Genomic DNA, 20,617 nt, shown 5'->3' with positions numbered 1-20,617 from the left:
CATATGAAACCATGTGTTGTAACCTGGACATATCCATTAACCTTTCACATGAGTGACAAGATTTAGGGAATTTCTTCTGATCGTGCACACATGTTTATCATGAACTCTCTTTAATGCATAATCTCCCCTACTTGCACGAAGATTTCATTTGTAATAGAAACGCCGGTTTAGATTTCCGCAACACGAAACGCGTGTGACAGAATCAGTACTGCAAAATCCATCAGAAATTACTCTCATTCGACCACTGATCATAAACGGTATATTTCCAACAAATATCTTTTGCGTAGAGAAACGTTTCTCATCAAATTTACTGACCAAATTCGTCTGCGAAATTTTCATTTCTCTGTAACATCGACTTCGTACAGTGTGGCACTAGCGCACTGTTTTCCTTGATGGGAGTGTGTAGGCTCTTGTGATGTCTATTGTTAATATGCAACTCAATTAGACTCTAGCGAGTTGGAGAGAAGAGTGCTGATGTCGATCCAGCGAACAGAATTTTTCCGCAACTTATTATGTTGGGATACCGTCAAAACTTGTACAGGTCACTTGCGAAGGATGAACAGAACGCGCAATCTCAGTGGATTTGATCACGACCAGAAGCATGTCATACGCATCGCATTATCTCAGAGGTCGATCAGTGGCAGGTCTTTCTATGTACTTAATGAGTCCTGTCACTCGGGCAAAACCACAACCGTCACATCCGACTGTGGTGGTCAATTGCTTGTTGCTGACCAAGAGTTGTCTGGAACTATAACAGGACAAACGGCCCACTGTGCAGAAAACAACTCGCCACTTCTATTCTACTCACCGTCAACCAGTGAACAGCTGTACTACCCAGAAACACCTCCTTACTATGGGGTTCACAAGCACATCATACGACATATAATATGGTAGGCATCTACGCTTCAACTACATAATTATTCTGCAGTTCAAGATTAGGTACCTGGCAGACGAATTTATCGAAAAATCTTCCAGCTACTTCTCTACCTTAAATTTTCCTTGGGGGCTCTGATTTCTCTCACCTTATTAGGATGGTCGCTTCTCTTTTTGTAGGTGGGCACCAAACATATCTTCACAGTATAGTTGGTGATTTTAACCTCATGAGGAGATCCTGCCGCAACTACAAACGCTTTTGTTTTAATGATTGCCACCCTATTTCGCGTACCATAACCGTGGCACTCTCTGTTCTATTTCACAATTATACAAGACGAGCTGCCATTTATTTTCTAAGTGTTCTTCCAATAAAACGCAGTCTCTGGTGTGTCTTCCCCCCAACATTTAGAAGTGATCGTTCCAGTGTAAGTTATTCGTGATTGTGATCCCAAAGTATTTAGTTGCATTGACAGCCTTTACATTTGGTGATCTATCACGTAACCTAAATGTAGTGTAGTCCTTTTAGTACTCACGGAATGACTTAATACTTTTCATTGTTTAATTAATTGTTACCTTTTGTACCATACAGATATCTTGTCTAAATCACTTTGCACTTCGTTTTGATCATCTAATCACTTCACTAGACGGTGAATAAGAGCACCATCTGCAAACAGTGTAAGAGGGCTGCTCAGATTTTCTTCTAAATCGTTTATGTAGGTTAGGCACAGCAGAGAGCCTCTACCACTTCCTTGGGGAACGTCATGTATTACTTCCGTTTCACTCGATGACTTTCTGTCAATTGCTACTAACTGTGACATTCCTGAAAGGAAATCACGAATCCGGTCGCACAGATGGGACGCTCCTCCATAAACAATATGTTTCTTTAAAAGTGGCTTGTGAGGAACAGTATCAAAATCCTTCTGGATAACCAAAATTAATCGAAACAATTTAACATCTTCTGTCGATAATTTTTGAGAATGAAATTTTTTTAACACATGTGGGTTATTTGTTAATAAATCGGGAGCTCATCCAATGGGTGTCTGAACCATTGATACTGGTCGTTGATACCCGTCAGTAGTAGCACACATGTACATAGGTAACTACACTGAAGCGCCAAAGAAACTGATATAGGCATGAGTATTTACATACAAAGATAAGTAAAAAAGCAGAATACGGCGCTGTGGTTGGCAACACCTATGTAAGACAACAAGTGTCTGGCGCAGTCGTTAGATCGGTTACTGCTGCTACAATGGCAGGTTATCACGATTTATGTGAGTTTGAACGCGGTGTTATAGTCGGCGCACGAGCGATGGGACACAGAATCTTCGAGTTAGTGATGCAGTGGGGATTTTCCCGTACGTCCATTTCACGAGTGTACTCTGAATGTCGGGACTCCGGTTAAAACATCAAATCTCCGACATCGCTGTGACCGGAAAAAGATCACGCACGAATGGGAGCAACGACGACTGAAGAAAATCATTCAACGTGACAGAAGTGCAACCCTATCGCAAGTTGATGCAGATTTCAATGCTGGGCTATCAAAAAGTGTCAGCGTGCGAACCTTTCAACGAAGCATCATCGATATGGACTTTCGGAGCCGAAGGCCCACTCCTATAACTTTGATGACTGCATGAGACTAAGATTTACTCTGTGCCTGGGCCAGTCAACACCAACATTGCACTGTTTATGACTGGAAACACATTGCCTGGTCAGACGAGTCTCGTTTCAAATTGTACCGACCGGATGGACGTGTACGAGTATGGAGACGACTTCATGAATCCATGGATCCTGCCTGTCAACAGGGGACTGTTCAAGCTGGCGGAGGCTCTGTAAATGCTGTGGGGTGACACGTACGTGAGCATCCTGTCTGATCACCAGCATCCATTCGTTTCCATTGTGCATTCCGACGGACTTGGTCAATTCCAGCACGACAATGCGACATCCCACACGTCCAAAATTGCTATACAGTGGCTTCAGGAGTTTAAACCCTTCCACTGGCCACCAAACTCGCTATACATGAACATAATCGAGCTTATTTTGGATGCCTTGCTGTACAGAAGAGATCTTGATCCCCTCGTACTCTTACTGATTTATGGACAGCCCTGCAGAATTCATGGCGTCAGTTCCTTCCAGCGCTCCTTCAGACATTAGTCCAATCCATGCCACGTCGTGCTGCGGCACTTCTGCATGTTCCCGGGGGCCCTACATAATGTTAGGTAGGTGTACCAGTTTCTTTGGCTCTTCCGTGTACGTAAGTGTAAGAAGATGCAACCTGCTTGCCAACAGAGCAGTTTTTAAAGAAACTCCTGTTGGAGGTGTTCGCGTTCTATGAAAATCTCACCTTACGCATCTACCTCTGTCTCTCCACGGAATGAAATGAAAACATGGCATGATGTCTGTTCGCCTACATCGTTCCGTACAACCTGCACCAATAGGGTCAGAAAGTACAGGACCATCTCTTCCCACTGGTACTAGTAACACCACTAGCACACGGGAGTATTCGTTCCTGCCTTTCCTCCCGCTGCTCTTTCCTGTTTTTTTTTTTTTTTTTTTTTTACCACAGAAACCACCTGACGGGAGTCCTACTTAATAAGTTTGGGAGGCAATAGTGTGTCATCTAAATGCCTCGGTGTTTCGGATACATCTCCAGTGTATACGACACGTCTCAAAAGTTGCAACACTGATTTTATTACCGGTGTATAAGCAACGTTGGCATAATAACTATGGTGGCAACTTGAGATAAGAGCTTATACAACAAATGGGCATTCGATCAGTCATTTATGAGCGGCAGTGTTAAGCACTGGACATGCATCCATAATGTATCATAGCCGTTGTGTCGTACACTGCAGTTGGGCACACTTTCTAAATCAAGTGTGTAAGTCTTTTCTAGAATGTTTTGAAGGAGAGACAACTGTTCGCAGACTTTATCCGCCACACGTTGACTCCCAACCAAGAAGAAGAACGCATGGACGTTTGGCACGAATTGACTGAAATGCTAAACGAGAACATTCTTTTATGGAAAATCATCACGGGTGTCTAGACTTGGTCTTATCAAAAAATGGCTCTGTGGACTATGGGACTTAACTGCTGTGGTCATCAGTCCCCTAGAACTTAGAACTACCTAAACCTAACTAACCTAAGGACATCACACATATCCATGTCCGCGGCAGGATTCGAACCTGCGACTGTAGCGGGCGCTCGGTTCCAGACTGTAGCGCCTAGAACCGCTCGACCACTCAGGCCGGCTGGTCTTATCAATATGAACGTACCACAAAATGAAAAATGCAGAAATTCATAAGATGGGTCAGCGTTTTGACGACATGATCGTCATTCGAGCCAATGTGAAGCGCAAGTGGAACTAAGTCATAAAGAATGAGTTTTCTGACAGATTCACAACGTTGAATGAACCTTCTCTGCGTTGTACTCGAGTGGGGTCAGACTATGTAGATCATCTGAAGCAATGAAACCACCATCTTAACTCTTCTCTTCTGTTTATTAATACAGTCTCGTAGCATCTTGGACTTAAATTTCGGCGGCGGCAGAGCGGTCACAGAAAACCGACGCTTTATGTGTGTTCCACGATGTCTGGTGACGATCATCCACCCGAAAAGGATTTCTGCTAACTACTGTACTGTTGGCTCTGATTGCATTACTCATGCGTGTAATTAGATTAGACAAAGTTAGTTTCGTGACACAGCATTTTACGTTCTATCTACGTTTTTTGATACGTAGTGACAGGTCGGAAAGTAAGTGTTGCATTGAGTGGCCAGAACTCATGGGAAGGTACTATGAAGTTGTCTCCTCTTGCACCCTGTGTGGTGCTTTTGTCTCCACACGGACCTCAAAGAAGCGGTTTGCCAATGCCTCACATTCAAACTGGTGCCAATATGGTTTGTAGGTGGCCACCTTACGCCTATGCCAATGCGGCGTGATGTGACGTTCGTTAGTGAAATACTTGTCTTCGTCCCATGCAGAGGTTTACAAGGGAACATTGTCTCTGCACTATTGAAGACAAACCTTGTATTCTGTTAACATCAGCAACCTGAATTCATGCCTAAATGCCGATGTGCTATGACCCATGTGTCTTTTCTCTTTGTCATACCAGATTAAAAGACTACACTACTGTCCATTAAAATTGCTACACCACGAAGATGACGTGCTACAGACGCGAAATTTAACCGACAGGAAGAAGATGCTGTGATATCAAAATGATTAGCATTTCAGAGCATTCACACAAGGTTGGCGCCGGTGGCGACACCTACAACGTGCTGACATGAGCACAGTTTCCAACCAATTTCTCATACACAAACAGAAGCTGACCGGCGTTGCCTGGTGAAACGTTGTTATGATGCCTCGTGTAAGCAGGAGAAATGCGTACCATCCCGTTTCCGACTTTGATAAAGGTCGGATTGTAGCCTATCGCGATTGCGGTTGATCGTATCACGACATAGCTGCTCACGTTGGTCGAGATCCAATGACTGCTGGCAGAATATGAAATCGGTGGGTTCAGGTGTGTAATACTGAACGCCGTGCTGGATCTCAACGGCCTCGTGTCACTAGCAGTCGAGATGACAGGCATCTTATCCGCATGGCTGTAGCGGATCGTGCAGCCACGTCTCGATCCCTGAGTCAACAGATGAGGACGTTAGCAAGACAACAACCATCTGCACGAACAGTTCGACGACGTTTGCAGCAGCATGGACTATCAGCTCGGAGACCATGGCTACGTTTACCCTTGACGCTGCATCACAGACAGGAGCGCCTGCGATGGTGTACTCAAGGACGAACCTGGGTGCACGAATGGCAAAACGTAATTTTTTCGGATAAATCCAGGTTCTGTTTACAGCAACATGATAGTCGCATCCGTGTTTGGCGAAATCGCGGTGAACGCACATTGGAAGCGTGTATTCGTCATCGCCATACTGGCGTATCACCCGGCGTGATGGTATGGGGTGCCATTAGTTACACGTCTCGGTCACCTCCTGTTCGCATTGACGGCACTTTGAACAGTACACGTTATATTTTAGATGTGTTACGACCTGTTGCTCTACCCCTCATTCGATCCCTGCAAAAACCTACATTTCAGCAGGATAATGCACGACCGCACGTTGCAGGTCGTGTACGGGCCTTTCAGGATACAGAAACTGTTCCACTACTGCCTGGCCAGCACATTCTCCAGATCTCTCACCAATTGAAAACGTCTGGTCAATGGTGGCCGAGCAACTGGCTCATCACAATACTCCAGTCACTACTCTTGATGAACTGTGGTATCGTGTTGAAGCTGCATGGGCAGCTGTACCTGCACACGCCATCGAAGCTCTGTTTGACTCAATGCCCAGGCGTATCAAGGTCGTTATTACGGCCAGAGGTGGTTGTTCTGGGTACTGATTTCTCAGGATCTATGCACCCAAACTGCGTGAAAATGTAATCACATGTCAGTTCGAGTATAATATATTTGTCCAATGAATACCCGTTTATCATCTGTATTTCTTCTTGGTGTATCAATTTTAAAGGCCAGTTGCTCAGACATCGTGGCAAGATTGATACCAAACGCAGTATCTCGTAGCGCGTTTGAGCGACGTAGCCAGAATCCTTCCTGTGAGGTTTGGCCACTCAGCTTTTAAGGAACGGGAGAGAGGTCAGGCTATCACTTGTGACGTCAGACCGAGAGGTCGAGCTGCTGCGCCTTCTCCCTCCGGAGGGCCTCCTCCGTCAGCCGGGCGAACGTCTGGTCCACGACGTCCTCCTGCCGTTTCGCTTCGTCCAGGAAGCGGTGCCTGACGGCGATCTGCTCCTGCAGCTCGGCCGCCAGCTGCGCGCGTCGCTTCTCCAGCTCCTCCGCCACTGTCAACAACAACAACAAATCGTACAAACAGTAAAACGAAGCATGTACGTAAATAAGTAAATACGCTCAGTAAACTAAGTAAGCATCAGCATCCTTTGCAATCGATTAATTTCGACTCGTGTGACCCATGCTCTGTCTTACGAGCTGAAGTATCTTATCGTAGGACGTAGCTCAGCGCTGAAAATACAGTTACGAGATCCATCTGTTTTTCTAAGTCAGCGATTAGTAAGTCAAGATTTAAAAGTACTGAACAGAACTAGACATGTAATTATTTGTGAAAGGTTAAATGAACAGTGAACCTACACTATGTGATCAAAAGTATTCGGACACGTGGCTGAAAATAACTTACAAGTTCGTGGCGAACTCCATCGGTACTGCTGGAATTCAATATGGTGTTGGCCCACCCTTAGCTTCGATGACAGCTTACACTCTCGCAGCCATACGTTCAATTAGTTGCTCGAGGGCTACTGGAGCCCATTGTTCACGGAGTGCTGCACTGAGGAGAGGTATCGATGTCGGTCGGTGAGAGCTGGTACGAAGTCGGCGTTCCATAACATTCCTGAGGTGTTCTACAGGATTCCGGTCAGAACTGTGTGCAGGCCAGTTCATTACAGGGATGTTATTGTCGTGTAACCACTCCGCCACAGGCCGTGCATTATGAACAGGTGCTCGATCGCGTTGAAAGATGCAATCGCCATCCCCGAATTGCTCTTCAACAGTGGGAAGCAATAAGGTGCTTAAAAATCAATGTAGGCCTGTGCTGTCACAGGACCATGCAAAACAAAATAAGAGGAGCAAGCCTCCTCCATGAGAAACACGACCACACCATGACACCACCGCCTCCGAATTTTACTGTTGGCACTACGCACGCTGGCAGACGACGTTCACCGGGCATTCGCCATACCCACACCCTGCCATCGGACCGCCACACTGTGTACCGTGATTCGTCACTCCACAAGTTTTGCCACCATTGAATCGTCCGATGTTTACGCTCCTTACACCAAGCGAGGCGTTATCCGGCGTTTACCGGCATGATGTATGCCTTATGACCAGCCGTTGGACCATGTTCAAAAATGTTCAAAGGTGTGTGAAATCTTATGGGACTTAACTGCTAAGGTCATCAGTCCCTAAGCTTACACACTACTAAACCTAAATTATCCTAAGAACGAACACACACACCCATGCCCGAGGGAGGACTCGAACCTCCACCGGGACCAGCCGCACAGTCCATCACTGCAGCGCCTTAGACCGCTTTGCTAACCCCGCGCGGCCTGGGCCATGAAATCCCACTTTTCTCATCTCCTGCCTAACAGTCGTAGTACTTGCAGTGGATCCTGATGCAGTTTCGAATTCCTGGGCGATGGTCTGGATAGATATCTGCCTATTACAAATTACGACCCTCTTCACCTGTCGGCGGTCTCTATCAGTCAACACACGAGGTCGGCCTGCACGCTTTTGTGCTGTACGTGTCCCTTCACGTTTCCACTTCACTATCACAGTGGACCTAGGGATCTTCATGAGTGTGGAAATCTCACGTACAGGCATATCACACAAGTGATACCCAATCACCTGACCACGTTCGAAGTCAGTGAGTTCCGCGGAGCACCTCATTCTGCTCTGTCACGATGTCTAATGACTACTGAGGTTGCTGATATGGAGCACCTGGCAGTAGGTGGCAGCGCAATCCACATAATATGAAAAACATATGTTTTGGAGATGTCCGATATCTTCGGTCACATAGTATATCACTGGGCTATGTGCACAAGTTGAATAGCTGGTCATGTTAGGTGTGTGAGAAAAGTAATGGGACAATGGGACTAACAACGCTGGGAGCGATCTGGCCACACTGAGATGTTCTACTTCTGTAGAACGGTGTGTTCATCACTTCGAAATGCTCAGTCCGAGTTTCAGCTCCGTACACCCGTCACGTGACTTTTGAGAGAGCCATCAGTGAAACTGCGTTTTTGTTGTCTGTTACGAGAACGGAACAGCGAAGTTTAGAGCAATGTTATGATAACAAGTTTTGTATTACACTTGCGGAATCTGCGTGTGTAAACATTGATAAGTTGAAAAGGCCTTTGGGGAACATTGCTGATGAAGAGCACAGGGCTTTCGCTGGCAAAAATCATTTTTGGAATTACTAGTACAAGTTGAAGATAAACCACGCTCAGAAAGGCCTCCAATTTAAAAAAAACCGGCGAAAACGTCGATCGTGTGCGTGCTATTTTGAGATTAGACCGACGTTTAACAGTAAGGATGCAGGGTGAGTCGTTAAAGTTAAACACTTCTACTGTACAGGAAATCTTGACATTGCAGACAATTGGATGCTGCCTCATGTCAACGCCCGATACCACACGACCACTTCCATCATGGAATTTTTGACGTTAAAAGGCATTCCTCTTGTTCCACAGCCGTGCTATTCACCTGATCTGTGTCCTTGTGAGCTCTTTATTTTCCCGAAACTGAAGAAATTCTTAACATGACGTCGTTTTGGGACTCTGGAGAAAATTCAAAAGAAGGTGACCCACATGTTAAAGGCTATACCAGTTGAAGCTTTTCACCGATGCTACCGAGACTGGGAACCACAGCCCTGCCGGAGTGTAGCTGCCGATGGCAACTACTTTTAAGAGGACAGTATTGTTATCTGAAAATAATAAAAGCTTTGGTAGATAAAAAAACATTCTCATTACTTTCCTCACACAACTGGTTTGCCGAAATGCACAAATATGATAATAATTTTTACACTGCCTGCCAAACGAAGTGAAGCTCCGAGAAGACACACAATAAGTCAGTGTGTATGTTGGTATGGTGGCTCCTTCCATCTGCAAATGGCATCAGAGAAAAGTTTATGCACTCCCTACAACACTATGTGTCACCCAGCACCATTCGTCGGACGCCAGCAGCTGCCAGACCAGGGCATTGCCGTCCCGTGTGTAGGCTGTCGTTGACACCACCAGAGAGGGAGCTGCGTCTGAAGTGGTGGCGCGACCAGATAGCATGGACTGCTGATGTCTTGGAGAGTCTCAGCGGTGTAACCCCTAGTGTCACGGGTGTGGCTTCAGTTCACGTATGGTAATGGTTGACGGAACACTGACGGCACTTGGAGGTACTGCGTTCTCATGTGTTAGGTCTCGAGCGACAGTACCGTGTTATCCTTTTCCAACAGGACAATACCCGTCCACACGTGGCGCCTGTCTCTACGAACTGCCTGTGCGAGACTGAGGGGCTCCCACGGCCTGCATGAGATCAACATTTGCCACCGGTAGAATCTGTGTGCCACATGTGCGGACGTCAGCTGCATCACGGTCCCAGCGTCCAGCATACCAAGCTCCAGTTACAATTATTGTGAGAAAATATGCCTCAGGAGAGGCTAAAATGACTTTATGATACCCATCCTAACCGAATCAGTGTATGCATCCAGGGCAGAGGGTGCACAAAGTCATGCCGTTACGTGGATTCATACTGCGAAATTCTCCGTAATTTTGACTCGATTTTGTAACCACTGCAGTGAAATTCCTTACTTTCTCAGTCCGTGAAATTTCATTTCGTTCCCTCTTCCCTTCTGAGTCCTTGACTTTTTTTGTCTGGAAGTGTATTTTCGGCTTGGATTTCTTATCCAAATGAGCAAGGAGGGCCTTTAAAACTCAGTTCTTTAGAGCCTAAAACTATATGAGCTGGGCTTAAAGCAAGTGGTTCTCTCAATTAGAAATATATGTGGATAATTACAAGTTCTGGCATTCGCACGTATTTAAAAAACCCCTAACAAAATATTTGTTCAACCTGTGTGATTATATTCGGGTACAAATTGAATATATTAACGCATGTATGCGTTAACCAACATTTAGGAATATTTGCATTTAGGAAAAGGAAAGGGTACCAGGGAACCTACTTTGGAACTATAAATAATCTTAGAAAGAAGAACTGAGACGCACAGGAAAATGTATGAGGTATTAATTGACCTACAGATGATTTTAGGTAGAGTGGTCTGGAATGTGCTGATTGGAAAACTGAATAACATTCGAACAGGCTTAAGAGATGAAAGATGTATTATCAATCAGTACAAAAACCAGAGTACAAAAGTAGGTGTCAGTTGTACTAAGAAAGAGACTGCGGTCAGAAGAGGTGTCCAAGATGGCTGTGCTATCGCTCCCTAATTATTTAATACATATAGAAAGTCCAATACAAACAACAAAAATCAGCATGAAAGGGATCAAAATTAGTGGTAAACACGATGTATTTGACTGGCCAATAAAACTGCAGTCACAGCAGAATCTGAGAAGGGAATGACCATGTAAAAAAATTTTGTCTGACATTTTCCATATTCACAAATATAAAATAAACACACACAAGATTAAAACACTGGTGATAGATAAATCAAAGAGGAAAGTAATAGCAAAAATTAAAAATGAAACGAAATGTAAATGAAAATAAATGATGTTTTCTTCTTTGGAAGCACATCAAATGACAACAGAGGTCTAATGAATATTAAAAGAAGGAATGAGTAAGTAACGAAGCGTTTGGAAATAAGAGAAATTTATAGACAAACACACACTTCCCTATAACAACATGAAATACATTCATCAAGACATTTATTTGGACTATTTTAACAAGTGGTTGCGAAGAGTGGACGTTTTGAAACGAGAAATGAATGCATTAGTATCAATAGAAATATGGAAATGGAGAAGAGACATAAAAAATCCTTGTCGGAAAGAAAATGTAATGAACAAATGTTAAAAGAAATTTAAGTGAAAATTGATTAATATAATTTAGAAACAAAAACTAAATGAATTTGACGACTAATTCAACATAACAGATACACAATAAATCAAGAACTAGATCCAGGACATTCACACTACAAAGGGTTACCAATCGAATGATGTGCAGCAGCTATAACCAGACGGTACAGATCGTGAGGGACAGAAATGCATGCCCATATCAACAAGGTGTCGTTTTTACTGTCTGGTGATGTTCTGTCCATTGTGGTTCATGTGTATCATTAGCGAAGGGTATGGTTCACATACTTTCCATTATACGTATCTTTTTTCTTCAAAAATGGTTCAAGTGGCTCTGAGCACTATGGGACTTAACATCTTAGGTCATCAGTCCCCTAGAACTTAGAACTACTTAACCAGACGGTAGAGATAGTGAGGGACAGAAATGCATGCCCATATCAACAAGGTGTCGTTTTTACTGTCTGGTGATGTTCTGTCCATTGTGGTTCATGTGTATCATTAGCGAAGGGTATGGTTCACATACTTTCCATTATACGTATCTTTTTTCTTCAAAAATGGTTCAAGTGGCTCTGAGCACTATGGGACTTAACATCTTAGGTCATCAGTCCCCTAGAACTTAGAACTACTTAAACCTAACTAACCTAAGGACATCACACACATCCATGCCCGAGGCAGGATTCGAACCTGCGACCGTAGCAGCCCCGCAGTTCCGGACTGCAGCGCCTAGAACCACACGGCCACCACGGCCGGCCTTTTTACTTCGTTTTCCCATTGTAAGTATATGACAATTTCTTCTGCGACGCTATGACAGTTATTTAATAAATATAACTTCCGTGTTATATGATTTATGAATCAGTAACATTTGCAAAATTTTAATACATAAAATAATTTTTGGGTATTCGACAGACGCTGTAGAATGATGCTATAATATTGAATGGGATACGAAAGACGAAGGACGAAGGGGTGAGGGGATATGGTGCCACGGTGGAGCGTAAGTAGGGCAGATGACTGTTTATGTCTAAGTTAATACTGTGTGATGAGTAGTCCTTTGAAATAATCGGAACAGTCTGCTATATTCAGCTTCCGTTTGGCCATTTAGCAATTCCGGTAGATGTATACATTAGGGTTAGAAAAGTCGTGGGACGCCTCCTAATAACGTGTCGGACCTCCTTTTGACCGGCGTAATGGCATTGACTCAATAAGTCGTTGGTAGTACCCTGTGGAATATAGAGCCATGCTGCCTATGCAGCTGTCCATAATTGCGCTGAATATAGATCCATTACGAGAATGATTTTTAAGCCGTAAGCTCAAGGTCCAACTTAGAAAAACCTCCTGGCAGTTCCTTTACAAATATTCCGGGACGACATGTACCAAGTATATCTGAGTGTACATGGGATCAAATTGTTCCCAGTTCGGAAAGATTAGAGAAGTGCTATTGTATCAAACGCATCCTTATTTGGCATTTAGAGCTGTGGAGATAGTTAACAGATGAGGCAAATACAAAGGGAACTGAGCTATGTCGGGTCAATGGGCTTTGCCAGCTCGCACCACAGACGCATCTTCTCTGGTGCACAGAAAGCGTGAAGAGTATAAATTCCACCATATCATATTTACAAACATTTGATACATACCCCACAGAATACAAAACTAATTCAAATCATGTCTAAACTTACACAGACATACTAAATATGAGAAACGCAATACAATATCCATATTAATGCAGTAATTTACAAGACGCTATTCACTTTAAATATGTGGTGTCTGACGTCATTTTGACCCATGTTTTAGTGTGACTTATCGTGTACTTCCTTTTACTGTTGGCCAATTGATCCAAAAGAAGTATTAATTGTAATGTAAAGCACGCACTAAGGTGAAGTGGCCTGCTAAGACAGAGACGACAGTGGTAGTCAATATAGAAGTAGTGTGGTTAATGCATGACGGGATTGGAGAGTAGCTTGTTTTTAGAGTGGGAAGGCTGAGGCGCCCCGGCTACGGATCGCGAGTTTGTAAAATGTCTGTGATTTGCTTCTTTGGGTGGCAAGTGGCCGCGTAGTGAATGTAAGGACTTTGTTCAGTTCACATAATGAGTTAGAGTTTTTCGCGAGTGAAGCCATAGAGCAACTTCAAAATTTTCATAGCGATATGTGTTGACGTACATTCTGGAATGAATAGTTTGATTAGTTTTTACTGAATTGTGAGGGATACTTTGAGTGTGTTTTTGTGAATTTGGCTGCCTTCTAGAGATTGTGGCATAATTATTGCAGCTACAACCACAGTTAAATTTTCATGAATAAATTAATGAATTTCAAACGAATTCCTTCTGTCGCCAAGCTTATTTGATATAATCAACTCCAGCTACATTCATTTATTCATACTGGAGTTAACAAGTCAGCAGAGAACTTGAAAGGCGGCCAATTAACAACGAGCGCCTTTTCATTCCACCTGAATCTGCAACAAGTATTCTTTTGTCGTTTTGTAAGGTGCCTGTTCATTTAAAATTCTGTTTTTGTTTACAATATTTTTCCTTTTCTTCATCCGCCAGTTGTCGTAGCAATGCTAGACGTGTTTTGCTATACTGAGTTACCATTAGTTGAAATAAGTTGTTTGAGCAATCTCTTTGTGTATGCATTGACGGATTTGGTATATCTGGAGGTCAGTTTAGGTCATCAGCCAATGAGAGAGGTTAGCGGATTTTGGAACCACGATGACCTAAAGTTTGAATGAAAATCCGCCGTAGTAGTCTGTCTTCTGTTCTGCTCAAAAGCTGCGTTATTATGGATCTCATGCGGCATACACGGTCTGTGCTCGACAGTACATGGTACCAACATGCTCTAAAAATCTGCGCTCTTAAATGTAATTTTTCAGGGGTCATATGTCGGTTTCTTTTGATCGCAGAGATAAGGGGTCAAGTGTTTTGGATAGCCCTTGGCCCAGCGACCACTTGTATACCTACAATACCGCACAAGTTCCAAATTTAAACATAAGATACTTCCTCCAAGCCAGGTGAATGAAGCAAACCGGTTTGTTCTTTTTCATTAGGTGTGGTCTTTGGTGGGCCTAAGGTAGGCTATAAAAGTAAAATTTTTTCATGGGTGGTTCCAGACAAAATTCCGAAAACCCATGATTTATGGGTACGAAAAGTATTAATTGCAGGGATAGCAATTTCTATAATTTTCATTCGTGACAGATCGTCGACATTTTTACAATATGTTTTCCGATGATATTCTCTGGGAACTTTCTAGTTTTTTTACGATATATGATGTGGTACCGAGATCCAAAGTTACCGTACTTATGCACCAATACTACGCACGTAATATCCGGTCTAAAGCGTAAATCTAATTTAAACTCACGTAGTGAGCATATGGCAAGGGCTGTAGGGTCCCCGAAAGGGTTCCGAGGTCACCAAACTATGTTTTCACTCACCATTTTGTCACCAATAAAACTTTATGACGCGCTGTCTCTATATAATGGCCACGTCAGACCTCTACAAATTTGCCAAAAGGGGTACTGCACTGACAAAAAATGTGGATGACCTCACACTTTTCATTATTTAGGGACAATTGCCAATTTTCTCACCATACATATGTCTCTTCTAAATGGTTTTTGTAATTTGTTTTCATCCTCTGATGACTTTACTAGTCGATAAACGGCAGCGGCACCTGCAAACAACCTACGATGGCTGCTCATATTGTCTGCCAAATCGTTTATATAGATAAGAAACAGCAAAGGACCATCTTGGGGAACGCCAGAAATCACTTCTGTTTTACTCGATGACTTTCCGGCAATTACAACGAACTGTGACCATTCTGGCAGGAAATCACGAATCGAGTCTCATTGCTCAGACGATATTCCATAAGCACGCAATTTTACTACATGCCGTTTGTATCGTACAGTGGTACAGTGTCAAAAGCCTTCCGGAAACCCATAAATAAGGAATCAATCTGAAATCTCTTGTCAATAGCACTCAACACTTCATGTGAATAAAGAGCTAGTTGTTTTTAACAGGAACGATGTTTTCTAAACCCATGTTGACTATGTGTCAATAGGAGATTTTCTTCTAGGTAATTCATAATGTTCGAACACAACATATTATCCAAAGTCCTGCTGAATATGGGCTGTAATTTAGTGGATTACTTCCACTACCTTTCTTGAATATTAGTGTGGCCCGTGAAACTTTCCAGTCCTTGGGTGAGGATCTTTCATCGAGCAAACGGTGTAATTGTTAAGTATGGAGCTACTGTATCAGCATACTCCGAAAGGAACCTAACTGGTATACAATCTGGACCGGGAGACTTGCTTTTGTTAAGTGATTTAAGTTACTTCACTAATCTGAGGATATCTACTTCTACGCTACCCATGTTGGCAGCTATTCTTGATCCGAATTCTGGAATATTTAGTTCATCTTCTTTGGTGAATGATGAAATTACACAATTCGTTCCTGGTTAGGGACTCTTAAAAGTCACAAAACTGGTTACCTCCCTGTTGCTGCTTCTGTCTCGGCTGGTCGCTAGTCCCTGACTGACTGACTAACACCAACAAGCGGTCACTAGCTATCAAAACAAACGAACAAACGACTATTGATTCGCGCTACGGAATTCTACTGTAGGCGTTGAGAAAAACGGAGGAACTGTGTCTAGTAAGTTGTATTAATATGCAGAGATTCAAAACCCGAACTAGCGAAGCACTCAGGTGACATCAAACAATTCGTCCCTGAGTAGGTACTTGTAAGTTTTCAAAACATTTCCAGATCGTGTGACTGAGACAGGACATGGTAATCAGTGTGATATTCACATTTTTGGATCAGTGAAACTACCGAAAAAAACACATTCAGGCTGGACAGCTCATCATACCTCGTCGTTCAACCGGATGGAAGCATCTGCAGTCTAAGACGTGTATATTTCTATCGTCTATTGTCAAATCACAATTTATGAATAATGTTTATATTTTATTAATAGGATTAAGTAGGAATAATTAATAGTTGTCATGTTGGAAATAATTGTGGTAGCAGGGAATGTCTGCACCAAAGTATTGTTGGCAAGAGAGACCGCAAATTGATATAATTTTTATAAGGGTGGGAGGGACCGCGTATGGATACATTTTAAGAAAAGAGCGGGAAAGACCGCGCATTGATACATTTTGTAATGGTAGCAGGGATTGTCTGCACCAGACAGCATTGTTGGTAGGAGAGACAGAACTTTAGCGTTCGTAGGAAGTCAGTAGTAAGCGAGATGTGAAGCGAGAGGTTGAGAGGAGCAGTGTGCCTGCCAGCCACCAGCTATTATTTGCAAGAGATTATAAACGGATGTACAGAGACATCAGCTAACTATTATAATAAGAGAAACTAATATTATTGAATTAAATTTCTTGAGAAACTCAAGACTACTGAAGGTATGTTTGCACATTGCTAGTTGTAAGATTATTGTAAAAAGTAAGTCCCATTTGAACGTTTGTAAAATCATTTCATTACCAACAGTAAATATTTGAAGCGTTTTCAGAATATAATTAATTTTTGCCAGCAGTGTTGCATTACTGATTATAATCCATCCCACCAACCATCAACATAAAACTTTGCAAAAATTTTTTTGTTCTCAAGAAAAAGTGTAACTATTAATTACGCAACTTGAGTCAAATTAATTAAAGAATAACGTCAGCTTTGCTAATAATGAATAACGTCAGCTTTGGTAATAAATACAGCCACTTATTATGACAGCCCACCAGCAGCTAAAAGAGTATAGTAAAACAGAGTAAGTATATTCATGTCGCAGTTCGATGTAGCAGTCAGATGGCGATCCAGTAACAGTAACAAAAAGGTAAGGAACAGTTTTGGGTTATTGCAGATAACGACTGAGGACCACGACGACGACACATTCTATGTTTCGTCGAAATAAGCAGCAATTAAATTTGTATGCCAAGATTGAGAAAGAGAATAAATTTCAAAGGGAAGATTTCATTTGTTATTATTAAGCAAGAGGTAGAAATCCTGAGGGAAGGTTATCATTAACAAAAGAGGTATAGAGGAGACGGGAAGGTCTCAGCAGGAGGGGCGCCTCCCGGAATCCCGGAAGCGGCGCGTTAATGCGCTCGCGGCCATCGAGGCAGGTCAAATATTGAAATGTGCACATTTTACTTTATCCTATGTTTGTGTTGAAAATAGACTATGTCAAGATCTCTACATGACTAGGGCTTGGTCCAGTATCCAGCGTAGTTTTGTCTGTTCAATGTTGGACACTTTAATATTAGTAATTTTCGCCTCACAAACAGTAATATACGTTCAATAGTACACCATTGATGGCCGAAAGTTATCGAACAATTGTAAAGTAAAAGAAATGAACCATCGCATAGCAGCGACAGAATCCATTATTCTTTATCTTTGCCGTTCTTGCGCGATGCCTGTAAATCTCTATGTACATGTATCGATTAATGATATAAAAAAGAATTCTGTCGTTTCAAGACAAATGAGGCATTTTGCGCCTCACCTTTTACTGTTGGTATTCTATGAAAGGCGGACGCGGACTTGCTGCGTTCCGCAACTGTATCTTACATTTTATGCGAAAATATTGAGTGAATATGCTAATTGTTATTTTTTTCAATCAGAAAACATGTAGTTTCTTGTAACTGATTACGAACAGACAGCATCAAGAGGACATTTTCACTGTTATGTATAAAGTATTTAACCACAGTGGTCATCTATTGTAATTTAATATGAAAAGGTACGAAGCATTAAAAAAAAGTGTGTTACAGATAAGTGTGCTTATTTTAGTAAATCAACCTTGATGATTTCCATCTCCTCATTCACTCAACTGATAATTATTTTGTGTTATTTCATCACCAGAAATTACGATCATGCTGATGGGCCGAACGCAGCATGAGCCAGAAGGAACATTATCATTTTTCTATTATTTCTGAGCCAATTTTTTTTAAATTATGTAGGGTTGCATTTCTTTCAAAGTCCATAAATCTTCTGGTCCCTTAGTGTTGTCCTGGGTATGACTACATCGGGAATATACACTCCTGGAAATTGAAATAAGAACACCGTGAATTCATTGTCCCAGGAAGAGGAAACTTTATTGACACATTCCTGGGGTCAGATACATCACATGATCACACTGACAGAACCACAGGCACATAGACACAGGCAACAGAGCATGCACAATGTCGGCACTAGTACAGTGTATATCCACCTTTCGCAGCAATGCAGGCTGCTATTCTCCCATGGAGACGATCGTAGAGATGCTGGATGTAGTCCTGTGGAACGGCTTGCCATGCCATTTCCACCTGGCGCCTCAGTTGGACCAGCGTTCGTGCTGGACGTGCAGACAGCGTGAGACGACGCTTCATCCAGTCCCAAACATGCTCAATGGGGGACAGATCCGGAGATCTTGCTGGCCAGGGTAGTTGACTTACACCTTCTAGAGCACGTTGGGTGGCACGGGATACATGCGGACGTGCATTGTCCTGTTGGAACAGCAAGTTCCCTTGCCGGTCTAGGAATGGTAGAACGATGGGTTCGATGACGGTTTGGATGTACCGTGCACTATTCAGTGTCCCCTCGACGATCACCAGTGGTGTACGGCCAGTGTAGGAGATCGCTCCCCACACCATGATGCCGGGTGTTGGCCCTGTGTGCCTCGGTCGTATGCAGTCCTGATTGTGGCGCTCACCTGCACGGCGCCAAACACGCATACGACCATCATTGGCACCAAGGCAGAAGCGACTCTCATCGCTGAAGACGACACGTCTCCATTCGTCCCTCCATTCATGCCTGTCGCGACACCACTGGAGGCGGGCTGCACGATGTTGGGGCGTGAGCGGAAGACGGCCTAACGGTGTGCGGGACCGTAGCCCAGCTTCATGGAGACGGTTGCGAATGGTCCTCGCCGATACCCCAGGAGCAACAGTGTCCCTAATTTGCTGGGAAGTGGCGGTGCGGTCCCCTACGGCACTGCGTAGGATCCTACGGTCTTAGCGTGCATCCGTGCGTCGCTGCGGTCCGGTCCCAGGTCGACGGGCACGTGCACCTTCCGCCGACCACTGGCGACAACATCGATGTACTGTGGAGACCTCACGCCCCACGTGTTGAGCAATTCGGCGGTACGTCCACCCGGCCTCCCGCATGCCCACTATACGCCCTCGCTCAAAGTCCGTCAACAGCACATACGGTTCACGTCCACGCTGTCGCGGCATGCTACCAGTGTTAAAGACTGCGATGGAGCTCCGTATGCCACGGCAAACTGGCTGACACTGTCGGCGGCGGTGCACAAATGCTGCGCAGCTAGCGCCATTCGACGGCCAACACCGCGGTTCCTGGTGTGTCCGCTGTGCCGTGCGTGTGATCATTGCTTGTACAGCCCTCTCGCAGTGTCCGGAGCAAGTATGGTGGGTCTGACACACCGGTGTCAATGTGTTCTTTTTTCCATTTCTAGGAGTGTAAAAACGCACAGAATGATAATGTTCCTCTTATTCAGGTATTTAATGCTCAACGTATGTTATTAAAATAGTGTAATCAATCCCTGATTCTGTTGCCTAGTGGCCCACCAAAATATCCACTTTTTCCACATTTTTTTCAAAGAAAATATAAAATAACAACTCTTTTTCTTTTTCCCTCTCCCCCCACCCCCCACCCCCCATGAGCAACGCTACAACACTCGGGAAAAGAGTGTGTTTTACGGAAGATTTTGTGTGGCGTTTGGCATACATGAGAGGGACACGGGGAAAAATGAGGCTTTTACGACACTGGTGGGTCAGTAAATGCATTGAGCGCGGGAGGCGCGGTCGCCGGCGCCTCAGCCTGCAGGCCGCAGCGGACACTCACGGCCCTGCTGCTCCAGCTTCAGCTGCCGCAGCACGTGCTCGTTGTGGCGCATCTGCTCCTGGCGCAGCCGCTGCTCCTCCTCGCGCTGCCTGGCCAGCCCGGCCACCTGCTTGTCCAACGTCTCCCGCATCTCCCGGTCGCGGTCCGCCTTCTCACGCGCGTCCTGCTCTTCCCGAGCCATCTGTCACATAAAACGTCAACATGCTAGCTCAACACTTAATCTATAAAGCAGTGCCACGTACGCACAGAGAGAGAGAGAGAGAGTGAGAGAGATCAGTTGTAGAATTTTGGAACACGTATTATGTACGAGTATAAAGACTTTTCTGGAGACTAGAAATCTACTCTTTAGGAATC

General features: G+C 43.9%; 1 protein-coding gene across 1 annotated transcript in view; it reads right to left on the bottom strand.

Moving 5' to 3' along the window:
* The window catches only part of LOC126485017 (trichohyalin-like), a 181,056-nt gene that overhangs the window by 50,485 nt on the left and 109,954 nt on the right, over window positions 1-20,617 (bottom strand). The window contains exons 4-5 of the mRNA XM_050108622.1: window positions 20,264-20,444; window positions 6,539-6,717 (exon numbers count right to left, since the gene is read on the bottom strand). Coding sequence (XP_049964579.1) covers window positions 6,539-6,717; window positions 20,264-20,444 — 360 coding nt within the window. The remainder of the gene's footprint in view (window positions 1-6,538; window positions 6,718-20,263; window positions 20,445-20,617) is intronic.

This window comes from Schistocerca serialis, chromosome 6 (assembly GCF_023864345.2).
Source record: "Schistocerca serialis cubense isolate TAMUIC-IGC-003099 chromosome 6, iqSchSeri2.2, whole genome shotgun sequence".
NCBI classification, from domain to species: Eukaryota; Metazoa; Arthropoda; class Insecta; order Orthoptera; family Acrididae; genus Schistocerca; species Schistocerca serialis.
Note: the sequence above shows the minus strand (reverse complement) of the source record. Positions and strands in the feature narration are given on the sequence as shown.